The sequence below is a fragment of the Perognathus longimembris genome, chromosome 18 (genome assembly GCF_023159225.1).
Source record: "Perognathus longimembris pacificus isolate PPM17 chromosome 18, ASM2315922v1, whole genome shotgun sequence".
Lineage (NCBI taxonomy): Eukaryota > Metazoa > Chordata > Mammalia > Rodentia > Heteromyidae > Perognathus > Perognathus longimembris.
In genome coordinates, this window is record NC_063178.1 from 28,286,299 (window position 1) to 28,300,512 (window position 14,214).

At 37.8% G+C, this 14,214-nt stretch overlaps 1 protein-coding gene across 1 annotated transcript in view; it reads right to left on the reverse strand.

Moving 5' to 3' along the window:
* Malrd1 (MAM and LDL receptor class A domain containing 1) overlaps positions 1-14,214 on the reverse strand; it is a 475,502-nt gene that overhangs the window by 242,217 nt on the left and 219,071 nt on the right. The window contains exon 24 of the mRNA XM_048367779.1: positions 13,708-13,921. Coding sequence (XP_048223736.1) covers positions 13,708-13,921 — 214 coding nt within the window. The remainder of the gene's footprint in view (positions 1-13,707; positions 13,922-14,214) is intronic.

The window sequence follows — 14,214 nt, forward strand, 5'->3', positions numbered from 1 at the left end:
CTCCTCTACTAGGAATTGAGTTCCAAAATTATTCAGGTCATACCTTGTTTTTCTTTTCCTTTCATTAAAAGCACTTTTATTCGAAGAATCCAATAAATAATTGCACTCCTGGGCATTTATTCAAAACCAGGATACAACAAAGCCCCCAGCACAAACATGTTCAATGCAGCTCTATTTACTATAGCCAAGTTATGTAATTAGCTCAGATGCTCCTCAGGGATGAATTGATCAAGAAAATATTATATATCTATACATGCATATAGATATATAGATATATGCATACATACATATATACATAATAGAATTTTACTCATACATTAGCAAGAATGATATTGCATCTTTTGCAAACATATGGAAGGACAAGGAAAAAAATCATGTGAGGTGAAGTAAGTCAAGCCCAGAGAGATGTGTGTTTACACTCCTATGTGGAAGCTAGAATTAATTTATAAACACATATATATATATATACATTTGGGTGGTTTCCAAGTAGACACAAGTGAAGTAACCAAAATATATGGTAGATTTGAGGGAGAACCCTGAATTGTAATTGCTTAGAAAGGCTCACTCACAGTGCAACAAAATAAACATCAGGAACTGGGAACTCAAAAGTGGGGGCATGGGATGAAGGAAAGGGGACTGATAAATGAAGAGAGGAAGTGGGTAAATGCAGTCATAAAATTCAATGCATTCTACAAAATTAAGTGAAATCTGGGAAGAGTTGAGTTTTCGATGAGGAAAGCGGTGACATTGAGCAAGCATTTATATACTACTTTGAGGAATGGCAATTCCTTTGTACAATGATTTAATGATAAAAAAATAAAATTTAGAAAGAAAGCTAATGGGAGGTGATACTAAAGTTAGATAATTTGAGAGCCAATTCAAAATATTTGCTGATATTTTTAAAATACTATTGACCATCAATGAAGCACCAATCTTCAATTGACGATGGTTTAATCATACGTTTTGGCTTTCCGATGTACAAAAACAATACACATTCCACTGGAACAACATTTTAGGTCATGAATTTTATTCTTTTCTGGACTACCAATAAGAATGCATAACATGTTGCAAGTTATGACACTGGATAGGTTGGATATGAGCCTTGACAAAAAAAGCTCTGGGACAGTACTAAGGTTCTGAGTTCAAGCCCCATGATCAGCACACAAACACACATACACATACACACACACACACACACACTTATAAAAAGACATTATTTTTTGACAAGGTACTAATATTCATAGCACTACATCATGATTATTAAAGGTTTTAAAATACACATTGTATTTTAAAAATTCTTTAGTTCAGAGACAGAAGAACATGGAGGAGGAGCAGCAGAGTCCTATCTCCAAGAAACCAGTTTTTCTTCTACAGGGAAACTTCTAACACTAGAAAGATACCCCAAGTAAGGTATAACAGTATAGAGACTCAAGTCAAGAAGGGAAAAAAACCAGACAGTAGTTCCAAGAATCCAGGTTTCAGTTGCAGGCAGTAGTGCTTCCAGCCCGCCACTTAGCCAGCAGAGCCAAATCCACACCCGCCTTCAATACGCACCAGTGATGAGGAGGGAAATCTGCCAGATGGGAAGCAGACAGACACAGTTCATAAGCAGAAAGTGAAAGCTACTAAGAACCAAAGGAAGCATGAGTACTCCACAAAAGACAGTCTTGCTCAAGTCTGAACCCACAGAACACAGTTTGGAAAGTTAGCCCTTCCCCCCATCCACAGTAACCAATCTCCATATTTGTCTCTGGCATAGATGGCCAGAGCAGACTGGAAATAAAGTACGCCAGGGGAAAGTAAGGTCAAAAGGGCCATCTTTGAAAAGGGCAAAGGAGACCAAGTAGTGAGTCCCAGCTCTGCCTAGGGGAAGGAGTCCCTGCCCAGATGGGAGAAACCTTCCAGCGGCTAGTGGCCACTCAACACCAGCAAACACAACAAGAAGCCCACCTCCAGGCCTCTATCACTGCAACTACCGCTGAGACAGCAATAGGCTGGTTTCACAGGCCAAATATTGTCCAAAAGTGACTGGGGGCACCCAGCCTCTACCCAAAAACCCCAGTGAACCACACAAACAGCCCCACCCAGGAGGGAAGAACTTCCCTGCAGGCAGCTCCCTCTTTCTAGCCAGAGCCCACCGCCATGCCCTTCAGCAGCCCCAAGGTCCCACCCAGACCAGCCACAAGCAGTTTGGGAGTCCCAGCCCAGAAGGCACATGCAATTCAGGAGTCCTACCCAGGGCTCCACAGGCAGTTTGGGGGTCCAAGCCGGGGCTCCGCTGACAGTTTGGGAGTCCAGCCTGGGGCTCAGCAGGCAGTTGGGGGCGGGGGGGGGGGGACACCCAGTGCTCCGCAGGCAGTTCAGGGGTCTGAGCTGAGGCTCTGCAGGCAGCTCAGTGGTCTCAGCTGGATTCCGCTGCCCATTGTAGCCAGCCCAGGGATCCCAGCCCCGACCACCACAGGAAGCCCAGGGGTCGCAGCTGGAGCTTGCCACCCGCCCTTGGCAGCCCATAGGTCCCATCCAGGGCCTACTGCAGGCAGCTCAGGAAGCCCAACCGGATCCTACTGCCTTCCCTCCGAAGCCCAGAGATCCCAGCTGGGTGCCACAGACTCCACTGCCTCTGAGGAAGAATGCTGGCGCTGCCAAGGCCTTGGGAACAACAGACTGGTTCTCCAGGCCGACTACAGTACCCCAATTACTGAGGGCACTCAACTACTTCCCGCAATCCTCAGGAAACCACAGAGTCACCACTGCCCAGGACCTCCAGCTTCCATTGAGCCCAGGTTAATGGTAGGCAAGATAATAGGCATCCAGGGTCAATCTGCATCAGTCAAAGGGGTTCCTAGAGCAATTGTTTCAACCCAAAATGTAATAACAACAAAATTGTAATGGTATACAATTTAACTACTGAATATAGGGCTCAGGGTTGGTTTTTGCTTCCAAAGTGTAATTTGTGGGGACACTAAATCTGCTGCTATATGCAAAAAAAGAGAGGGGAACTTACCTGTCTAGGTTTGTGTACCTATAAGAATAGCATAACAACACCTGATAAGGTCTGGTTCAGGTCCTAAACAGTGCCAAAGGGGGCTAGCAGACTAGCATTCAAAATCCAAATGGGCAGAAGAAACACAAACAGTATGGTAAGATAGCAAATCATCACCCACTCAAACTGAAAACAGAGCATTCGATTGAAATCCTAGAGGAGAGCCCTCAAAATGCTCTACCAACTATGCTGATAAAAATGATAAAAGTTTGAGCCTCTCCAGACAAGTATCCTAGAGCATGAGTAGGTGAACCAAAGAACAATTCATTACCATGATGAATTCAATTGTAAGTTAATAGAGTACTTCATGGCCTCCACAAACAGAATGATATATGAACTCCAACAGAAAGAAAAAGAGTCCTATGAAAAGATAGCTACTCAGCTAAAAGAGATTAGAGACAGCACCCAGAACCAAATTAATGTAGTAAGGAAGTCCATACAGGACCTAAGAGAGAATTACAGCAGAGACATGGAAGCCATCAAGAAAGATCAATCAGAAGGTTGGGAGACAATAAACCAAGTTGTAAGTTTAGGGAGCAGACTGGATGAAGTGGAACATTGAATCTCAGGAATTGAGGACAGCCTAGACTTTATGGAGAAAGAACAAAAAACAATGCAAAATCAATCCAAAATGCAAGACAAATCATTTCAAGAGCTTCAAGAAACAATCGGGAAGCCCAATATGAGGGTAATAGGTATTGAAGAAAACCTAGAGAAAGAAGTTAATGGAATAGATAACATATTTAACAGAATATTAGCTGAGAACTTCGCAAACATCCAGAAGGATAGGCCCATCCAGATACAAGAAGCATTTAGAACCCCAAAGAGAGCAGACCAGAACAGGACTTCCCATTAACACATTGTAATCAAAACAGGATCAATAGAGGCCAAAGAGAGAATCCTGAAAGCCACTAGGGAAAAGAGAATAATCACACATAAAGTAACCAGTTAGAATTACCCCAGATTTCTAAGTGGAGACCACGAAAGCTAGGAGAGCCTGGAATGACATTTACCACATTCTAAAGAAAAATAGCTTTCAACCAAGAATTCTGTATCTAGGTAAACTCTTATTCATAGCCAAAGGTAAAATAAAAGCAAGGAAAAATTGAACCAATATATCTCCACCTGAGCTGCATTACAGAATATCCTCAAGGATGTCCTCCACATTGAAAACCATCAAGGCCACAATCTAGAAAGGGAAAGCATCCCTAAATAAAATTCCAGATTAGTAGAGCAAAAAGGGAAGACACAGCCCTTACAAAGATACAATGAAAGGAACAAGCAATCACATCTCAATCCTAATTCTCAATATTAATGGATTTAACTCTCCAATTAAATGACATATATTGACAAGTTGGATCAAAAAACAAGATCCATCTTTCTGCTCCCTCCAAGAGACACACCGTCTCAGCAAAAGCAAACATATTCTAAAAGTATATGGCTGGAATAAAATTTATCAAGCAAATGGCCCCATCAGGCAGGCTGGTGTCGCAATCTTAAACAGATAAAATTGACTTCAAACTAAATACAGTAAAAAGGGACAAAGGTTGTTATATACTAATAAAGGGATCTCTCCTACAGGAGGACATAACCATCCTAAACATCTACACATCAAATACAGGAGCACTCAACTTCATTAAACAAACACTACTGACGCTAAAAACACTCATAGATCCAAACACATTGATAGTTGGAGACTTTAACACTCCACTGTCACCTCTGGACAGATCAACATGCCATACTGAGCAAAGAAACCATAGAGCTAAACAACTGCATAGAACAACTAGACTTAACCGACATCTACAGAATATTCCATCCGGCAACATGAGAACATACATTCTTTTCAGCAGCACATGGAACATTCTCCAAAATAGATCCCATCTTAGGGCACAAAGAAAATCTGTACAAATTCAGAAACATTGAAATCATTCTTTGCATTCTGTCAGACAACAATGGAATGAAACTAGAGCTAAACCCCAAAGGCCACCAAAGAAAACCCCACAACTCATGGAGAGTCAACAACACATTGCTGAACCACCAATGGATCATTGAGGAAATAAGAACAGAATTTCAAATGTTTATGGAATTCAACCAAGATGAATACACAAAGTACCAGCTCCGCTGGGACACAGCAAAGGCAGTACTCAAAGAACAACTTATAGCCCTGAGTACCTACATCAACAAATTGGAGAAATCTCATTTCAACAACTTAACAAAGCAACTCAAATCACTTGAAAGACAGCAATAAGCCAAACCCCAAGCCAATAGATGGAAGCAAATAATTAAAATCAAATTAGATTTAAATGACTTGGAATAAAAAAAATCCATAGAGAGAATCAACAAAAGGAGCAGTTGGTTCCTTGAAAAAAATAACAAGATAGACCCCTAGCAAACCTGACCAAGAAATGAAGACAGCCCGCACAAATAAACAAGATCAGAGACGAAATAGGTAACATCACCACAGAAACAACAAAGATCCAGAATATAATAAGGGACTATGTTGCAAACCTATATGCCAACAAATTTGTGAACCTGGAGAAATGGACAAATTCCTAACAAAAATTGATATGCCCAAACTTAACTAAGAAGCCTTAAATCTACTGAACAGACCAACATCCAGCAATGAAATTGAAACGGAAATAAGAGATCTCTTTTCCAAGAAAAGCCCAGGTCCAGAAGAATTCTACAAGGCTTTCAAAACAGATCTCACACCAACACTTCTCAAACTCTTCAGTGAAATAGAAAGTAAAAGCTCACTATCAAACACATTCTATGATGCTAACATAACGCTAATCCCCAAACCAGACAGGGACAAATCAAGGAAAGAGAACTATAGACCCATCTTCTTGAAGAACATCGATGCAAACCTCCTCAACAAAACTCTGGCCAACTGACTTCAACAAGTCATCAAAAAGATCATACACTATGGTCAAACTGGATTCATTCCAGGGATGCAAAGTTGGTTCAATATACCCAAGTCAATTAATGTAATCCACCACTTCAATTGGAGCAAGATAGGAATAACATGGCTATATCCCTAGATGAGGAAAAGGTGTGCGATAAAATGCAGCACCCATTTGTGACAAAAGCCCTGGAAAAACTGGGATTCCAGGGAACATTCCTGAATAGAATAAGGGCTGTCTATGAAAAACCAACAGCAAGCATAATACTAAATGGTGACAATTTTAATTTCCTTTAAAATCATAAGCAAGACAAGGATCTCTGCTTTCTCCTCTCTTCTTCATCATAGCGCTAGAATTCCTAGCCAGAGCAACTAGGCAAGAAGAAAACATAAAGGGGATCTGAATAGGAAAAGATGAAGTTAAACTTTCTCTCTTCACAGATGACATGATCCTATACCTAAAGAACTCCATGAACTCTACTCCCAAGCTACTAGAGCTGATCCAAAACTTTGGCAAAGTAGTAGGGTATAAAATAAATCCTCAAAAATCAATGGCTTTTATATAAGCCAACAACATGAAGGGCGAGGCTGAAATCAGAAAAGCAATGCCTTTGGCAATAGCCTCAAAAAACAAAATATCTAGGAATAACCTTAACTAAAGAAGTGAAAGAACTCTATGATAAGAACTTTAAAAACCTGAAAAAGGAAATTAACGCAGAACTTAAGAAGTGGAAAAACCTCCCATGCTCCTGGATTGAGAGGAATAACATTATGAAAATGGCAATATTACTAAAAGCTATCTACAAATTTAATTCAATACCCATCAATATTCCAACATCATTCTTCAATGAAATAGAGGAAACAATTCAGAAATTCATTTGGAAGAATAAAAAAACCCGAATAGCAAAAACAATCCTAAGTAGAAAGAACAGTGCAGGAGGAATATCAGTGCCAAACTTTAAGTTGTACTACAAAGCTATAGTAATAAAAACAGCTTGGTACTGGCACAAAAACAGGCCTGAGGACCAATGGACCAGACCTGAAGACCCAGAAATGAAGCCGGAGACCTACAGCTACCTAATCTTTGACAAAAGAGCTAAAAATATAGGTTGGAAAAAGGACAGCCTCTTCAACAAATGTTGCTGTGAAAACTGGGTCAACACCTGTAATAAACTAAAACTAGGCCCCAATTTTCACTCTGCACCAAAATCAATTCCAAATGGATCAAAGACCTGGAAATAAAATCAGACACCCTGAAATAACTGCAAGAAGGAATACAAGAAACTCTAGGACTCCTTGGCACTGAAAGAAAGTTCCTCAACAAAGGCCCAGAAATGCAACAAATCAAAGAAAGGGTGGACAAGTGGGACTGTATCAAACTGCAGAGCTTCTACAGGGCAAAGGACATAGCTTCCAAGATAAATAGAAAACCCACGGATTGAGAAAAGATCTTTGCCAGCCATACAACAAACAAAGGCCTGATATCTAAAATATATACAGAATCAAAAAGTTAAATTCCTCCAAAACAAACAATCAAAGAAGCAACAGCCCTCTCAACAAATTGGCTGAAGACCTAAAAAGAGACTTCTCTGAAGAAGAAATGAGAATGGTCAAGAGTCACATGAAAAAGTGCTCTACATCACTGGCCATAAAAGAAATGCAAATCAAAACAACACTGAGATTCCACCTCACCCAAGTAAGAATGTCTATTATCAGGAAATCTAATAATAACAAATGCTGGAGAGGATGTGGCCAAAAGAAATCCTACTATATTGTTGGTGGGGATGAAAACTTATTCATCTCCTCTGGAAAGCAATGTGGAGGTTCCTAAGAAGCCTAACCATAGAGCTCCCCTACGAACCAGCAGCCCCACTTTTAGGCAACTACCCAAAAGACTAAAAACACTACCACTACTACATACTAAGTGAAGTGACCTAGACCTAATGAAACAAAAACCCTATGGTGTCCCTTATAGGGAATAGCTAGTACATGAATAGGCTAGTCATGGTAGAAGATCAAAATTCCCCAATAGATACACCCATATGATCACATAAGAAGATGCCAAGTGAAATGAACTCCACGTTATGGAAACGAGTTATACCACTGTTGTAATTATTTTCAACATGTCATGTTAACTTGTACTTTTTTTTCTCTTTTTCCTTTTCTGCTTGTTTGTCCATCCCTACCACTGTATTACATACGAATACCCTGGATACTGTTTACATGAGTATTAGAAGTGGGAAAGCGAGAGGGAATACCAAAATCGAGAGACAAAGAACAAAAATACAAATCCTTCAAAAAGCAACATCTACAAAACCATTTGGTGTAAACCAAGTGCACAACTTTTTGGGGGAGAGGGGAAGGGGAGAGTGGGAAAATGAGGGAGTAGGTAACAAGTAGAACATGAAATGTACTCACTGCCTTTTATATGGATCTGTAACCTCTCTGTATTACACTTTGACAATAAAGAAAAAAATGCAAAACCTAAAAAAAATAAAAATTCTTTAGATGTACACCACATAAAGCACCTTTCTCCATCATTTTTTTCACTCTCCATCATCAAATGTCGAAGATGACACTACCTGATTTAAGCCTTGAACTAATGCCACAATAATGAAAACAGTGTGTTCTAAGTTGATAAAGGAGAAAAGAAAGATAGAAAGGTTAATCAACAAGAATACAGAGCCCAAAAATAGATGCACAATAATTTGTTCAACTTATGTTTGGGAAAAAAAAAGACAAAAGCAAACTAAGAGAAAAAAAGATAGCCTTATCAACTAAAGAAGCTGGAAAAATGAGCATCCATGTCCAAAACAATAAATCTAGACACAGACTTTATATTCTTCTAAGAAATTAACTCATAATTGTAGACCAAAATAGTTAAGTAAAATCCTACAAAACAACATGAGAAAAATCTAGAAGATTACACTTAAGTAGTTGTAGAAATGAGTTTCAATTTACCATGTCAATTTCGAGGGCAATGCGCTGGATGTCAATCCTTCTATCTTTCTCTCCACCCAACTGTCTCACCCCATCCATCTCATCCAGTTACCTGGTTCATTTCCCATATGTACATTGAATATGATGATTTACATGCAGCATCAAGGGCATAGCCAATGAAAGAAATAATTGATAAAGTTGACTTAACTAAAATTAAAATGGATTATTTGCTTGGCATATAATTGTAATCCCAGGAGGTTAGCAGTTTGCGGACAACCCAGGCAAAGTACTCACCAGACAGTATGTTGGAAATTAACTGTACAACTTGCTTGGGGGGAGGGATTGGGAGGGAGGGAAAGTGGGAGAAAAATGTGGGAGGGGGTAACAAGTTTGACAAGAAATGTACTCACTACCTTACATATGTAACTGTTATCCCTGTGTACATCACCCTGACAATTAAATTAAATTAAAAGAAAAGCCTCAAGTGGAGATGCACTTCTATGGCTCTAGCTATTTTGGGAGGTAGATGGATGAAAACTGTGGTCTTAAGTGGACAAAATTAGTAACACACCCAATCTGAAAAAGAAAACAAAAGGACTGAGGGCTTTTGCAAAGCATACACAAATGGCTAATAAACTTAAGAATAGAGGTTCAGCCTCACTAGTTAAAAGGGAAATGAAAATTAAAACCACATGAGTTTCCTCTCAAATCCATCAAGACAATTATAATAAAGAGAATCAAATGTGGGAAATAATGGGTCTCAAACTTCTTTCAATAACCTGCTTACATATCTTCTCATTCAGACCTATTCTTACCGAACTATTTACATACATAGACATTCATCTATCTATCTATATATCTATATATGCATTTATGCACTTCTGTGTTTTGTGTGTATCTATCTATACAAAAATATTTTTGCGTTGAACACAAATATATGGTTTTTATTGGAAACACTTTCTGTTTTATTCATTGATTCATATTTAGGTATCTCAAACTTTGCCTGCCATATAATAACTTCAATAACTATGCATTGAATTAGTTCTATATTTCTGTCTTCTGTATTTTTCTTGCTTGTTGATTTGGTATTTGAAAACTTTATTGGTCTTTAAAAAATCGTGTAGATTTTTTAAATAGTAGATTGCCAATATTTTTCATTATATTATACCACTTAACTAGATTCTAATATGAGGGTTTATAATATGAGGGCTAAAAATTTTTCTCTAAATATTAGTTTAACAAGATCCTACAGGGTTTTTAATTAGTTATTTTATTACTCCTGGTTCAGAAAAAGATTCTATTTTTATTATGGTTTTTGAGAGTGGGGCTTTAATTATTAAAAAATCTTTTAAATTGTAATCAATTGGTCTAACAATTGATATTCTAACTAATTAAGAAAGCATATTCTTTTGTGATTTTATTGCACCAAAAGTTTAACATTTGTTAGTGTTTAAAAATGTAACATTTAGGGGCTGGGGATATGGCCTAGTGGCAAGAGTGCCTGCCTCATATACATGAGGCCCTGGGTTCGATTGCCCAGCACCACATATACAGAAAATGGCCAGAAGTGGCGCTGTGGCTCAAGTGGCAGAGTGCTAGCCTTGAGCAAAAAGAAGCCAGGGACCGTGCTCAGGCCCTGAGTCCAAGGCCCAGGACCGGCAAAAAAAAAGTAACATTTAGTTCTTAAAAGTTCTGAATGTATTTAAAAAGAAGAGATATCTGCATTGGGTCAACAGTGCGGTGGGTTAATAATTATGTTGGTCAAATAACCTGCATCATTATTTATCACAGTAAAGAATTAAATTACTTTCAAATTAAATTAAATTAATTAAATCAAATTACTGTGGTATACTCAATACATCTTAACTAAAATATATAAAAGTAAAAAAATATGGTTATTTTCCAAAAGATCTCCCATATCAATGGTACCTATACTCAAGAAAGGTTTTACATATCTCAGATATATAACTAACTTCCATGATCTGTTTCCTATGTTTTGGATATGCTCAAATGATAAAGAAGGAAAAATAATTTTCACTTTTTCATATATTTTCTTTCAGAGTAGAAATTAATCTCCATAAAATTAAAACAGCAGATTCTCCTCTACCAGATATAATATACAGCCAGAGTTAAATGTTCAGTTTTTCTGCTTTTTGTAATGTTGAATTTCTACCTATTAATATTTTAATTATTTTCTCTAGTTGTAGTACACGTTGAACTTTATTTACAAGTCTCAAAAAAAAGTCAACTTTAAGCTAAAATATGTGACTGGTTGCCAACTAAATTTCTGAAATCAGTTGCTATGGTGATTCCTTTAATTTTTTTCCCTCCTATTCTTCTAGGTCTAATTAGAACATCAAACTTTAGAGCATATTTCAGGATAATAACACTAGTCATAATTCCTGCAGCAGATTCCAGCCACTCTATCATTAAAACATAGCATTTAAACCAGTAGACTGGGAAACATTTGAATTTTTAGATGCGTAGTAAAACAAGTAATGCTAAAAAGAATCATTTTATGTAATGGGAACTAATGTTAAAACATAGGTTAATTTTTAGTTCTATGCTAAAGTTTTGTTGTTTACTTGTTCTAAAGGGTTGAAAAGTTTTCTTTTTCTTATTCAGTATCTGGAACTAATTTAGTTTTCTTGCTCCAGTGCTCCTGATAAGAGAAGGCTCTCTATAAAAGACAAAGGGATGGCCTAGAGGCGTGGCTCAAGTGGTACAGTGCCAGCTGTGAACAAAGGAAGCCAAATGAGCCAGAGGACTTGAGTTCAAGGCCCAGGATCAGACAAAAAAAAAAAAAAGCAATAGAAAAGAAAATGTAAAGGGATTTAGCAATCAGCTCTACAAAAAGCTCCTTCTGCTTCTTAGTAAATCAACATCTCAGATCCAGAAATTCAAAGAAATATTAATGACTTCGGAGCTTGAATCCAGTAAAAAGAAAATTTACCCAGAAACAAATTGGGATTGTATGCACTAAAAATTACATTAAATTATATCAGAGAAAGAGATCATTGGTGACATCACAAACAATATTCAAAAGAATAACATCTGTTCAACTGATAATTTGACATATTTGTATGATGGTTAAATGAAAATGGAAATAAAAACTTATGTAAGCATTTCTAATATAGCAATAACTGAATATTTAAAAAATATTCAAAGGTAAAGACAAACAGTAACTACAGAATTCCAGATTAGCTATTTCGGCCTGGTCTGTATATGATTAAATGGGATGTAATAACAAATGGTATCCACACTTTAAGGGACATGAAGGTTTAGGCTATAAAGGCAGCTTCTATATGTAACACTATTTTTTAAGACTTGAATGTCATATTAGAATTATTATTTGTTATCATTAAGTAGTTGTGCCACGGGGTTTCAATTCAACGTGTCAGTTTGTGAACACAATGCATCTTGATCAATGTCACCCCTCTAATCATTCTTCCATCTCTCTCAACCCCACTCCTGTCCTTACCATCTTCACACATGCACATTGACTATTATGATGGCAGTTGCCCACTCTTCTTTCCATTTGTCTGACCCCTTTCCTTTGACCTCACCCCTCGATAACACATGCTCCAGCTTCCTAGTATTTGTTTTCACAGAGAAGTGGCATGGTAAGTAGGACAAAGCAGTGAGTTATAAATCACAATACTCAGAGCCTAGCACTATCTTTGCTGGTGCTGGTTGTAATAACTTTGACAGTCTTAACCACTTTAATTAGTAAGTCTACTCAGGAAATAACCTGTTGGGGTTTCTTTCAAGATCAGATGACGATTAGCAAATGAAAATGTTGGGACAATTACAAGTTCGATACACGTGTGAGTACATTGATATTACTTATACACAAAAGTTGTTCAGTTTGGTTTCAGGAAGCAAATAATATCCAACTATAAAGAACATTGTAGTTCAGAAGTTAAAAGAGTGGAGTAACTTTGCACCCTTAATTTTGGCAACTTACAGTCACTTCATTTGCAATGAAATGAAGCACCAATTGGTCCACACTGTAGTGCACTACAGCTTATCGGAATAAATGCATATGGCCCATTTAACGAAGGAGTCTCTAATGACACTGTTTATTGTCAGTGAATCTCCTACATTATTTTCACATGGCTGATCTAATGTTTCCATTAGATCAGTGTGTTTCTCTCCTTTTCATTGTTACCATTGTACTGGGATTTGAATTCAGAGTTTCGTGCTTGCTAGGAAGGTGCTCTACCACTTAAACCAGGCCTGTAGCCCTCTTTTTAGCTGGCTATTCATGAGATAGGGTCCCCTGGACTTTTCTGCCTGAATTAGTAACACATAGGAATCCTTTTGCTTTTAGCCTCCCAAACAGCTGGGAGTATAGGCATGAGCATTGGTACCCAGCAGCCTTCTTTCTTCATCTTTGTAGTTTATCATAATATCATTTTCTTTTATAGATTATCATATCTGATAATTTAGACCACAAAATGGCAATCTTCTCAATTGTATTCAGATGACAACTGCTTACTAACCCCACATAAATTGACTTTTGATGGATATTTTGCTTATTTTTAAAAAATTCTTTCATAGCGTAACTACTTGTTTACATACTGTCTTTGAAGACACCTGTTTTCTAATTTAACTCCAATTATTTCATCTATGTACACACACAAAAATAAATAGAGGATCTCAGTCATGTGTTGGAGAGGAGAAAGGAATGGATTGAAGTAGTTAGATCACTTTACCTGCACCTGCTTCTGAAATGTCCCTACGCTTTCAACAATGAAGACCCCACACTGAATGAGATGGAGATAATAAACCATAGCAAGAGCACCGAGACTGCACTCACCGCAGATGAAGGGGGTCTCATCTGAGTGGTCAGCACAGTCATTCACGAAGTCGCACAGTCTGTCCAAGGCAATGCAGTGCTTATTAGCACACATAAATTCTTGAGCAGTACAGCTTCTTTCTGGGATTAGTAAAGGGGAACAATCTTGAAAGGAAACATCATCCACTGCTACGTCTCCTATGTAACTAACACCACGCTTTGCCCTGAAGATAATCTAAAGAGAAATAAGAAGAAAAAAGGATATGGCAATTAGTGTTGAAGTTTTTAATCTAAAACAAAGTCAGAAACACACCAACATACCATGATCAATCATTCTGCAGATTAAAAATGCAAATGTGCCTGTTGGAGTCAAGGCTTCATAGAAACACTGTGAAAACTCAATGAGAACATATTTTCAAATTCACAAAAACACTTAGCACTTAGTAAATGCTGTAAACATGATTGGTCTAGTTGTAAAAAATTATATTCAAAATCCGTTTACTAATTGAAGGGTTTCCAAAAAAAAGC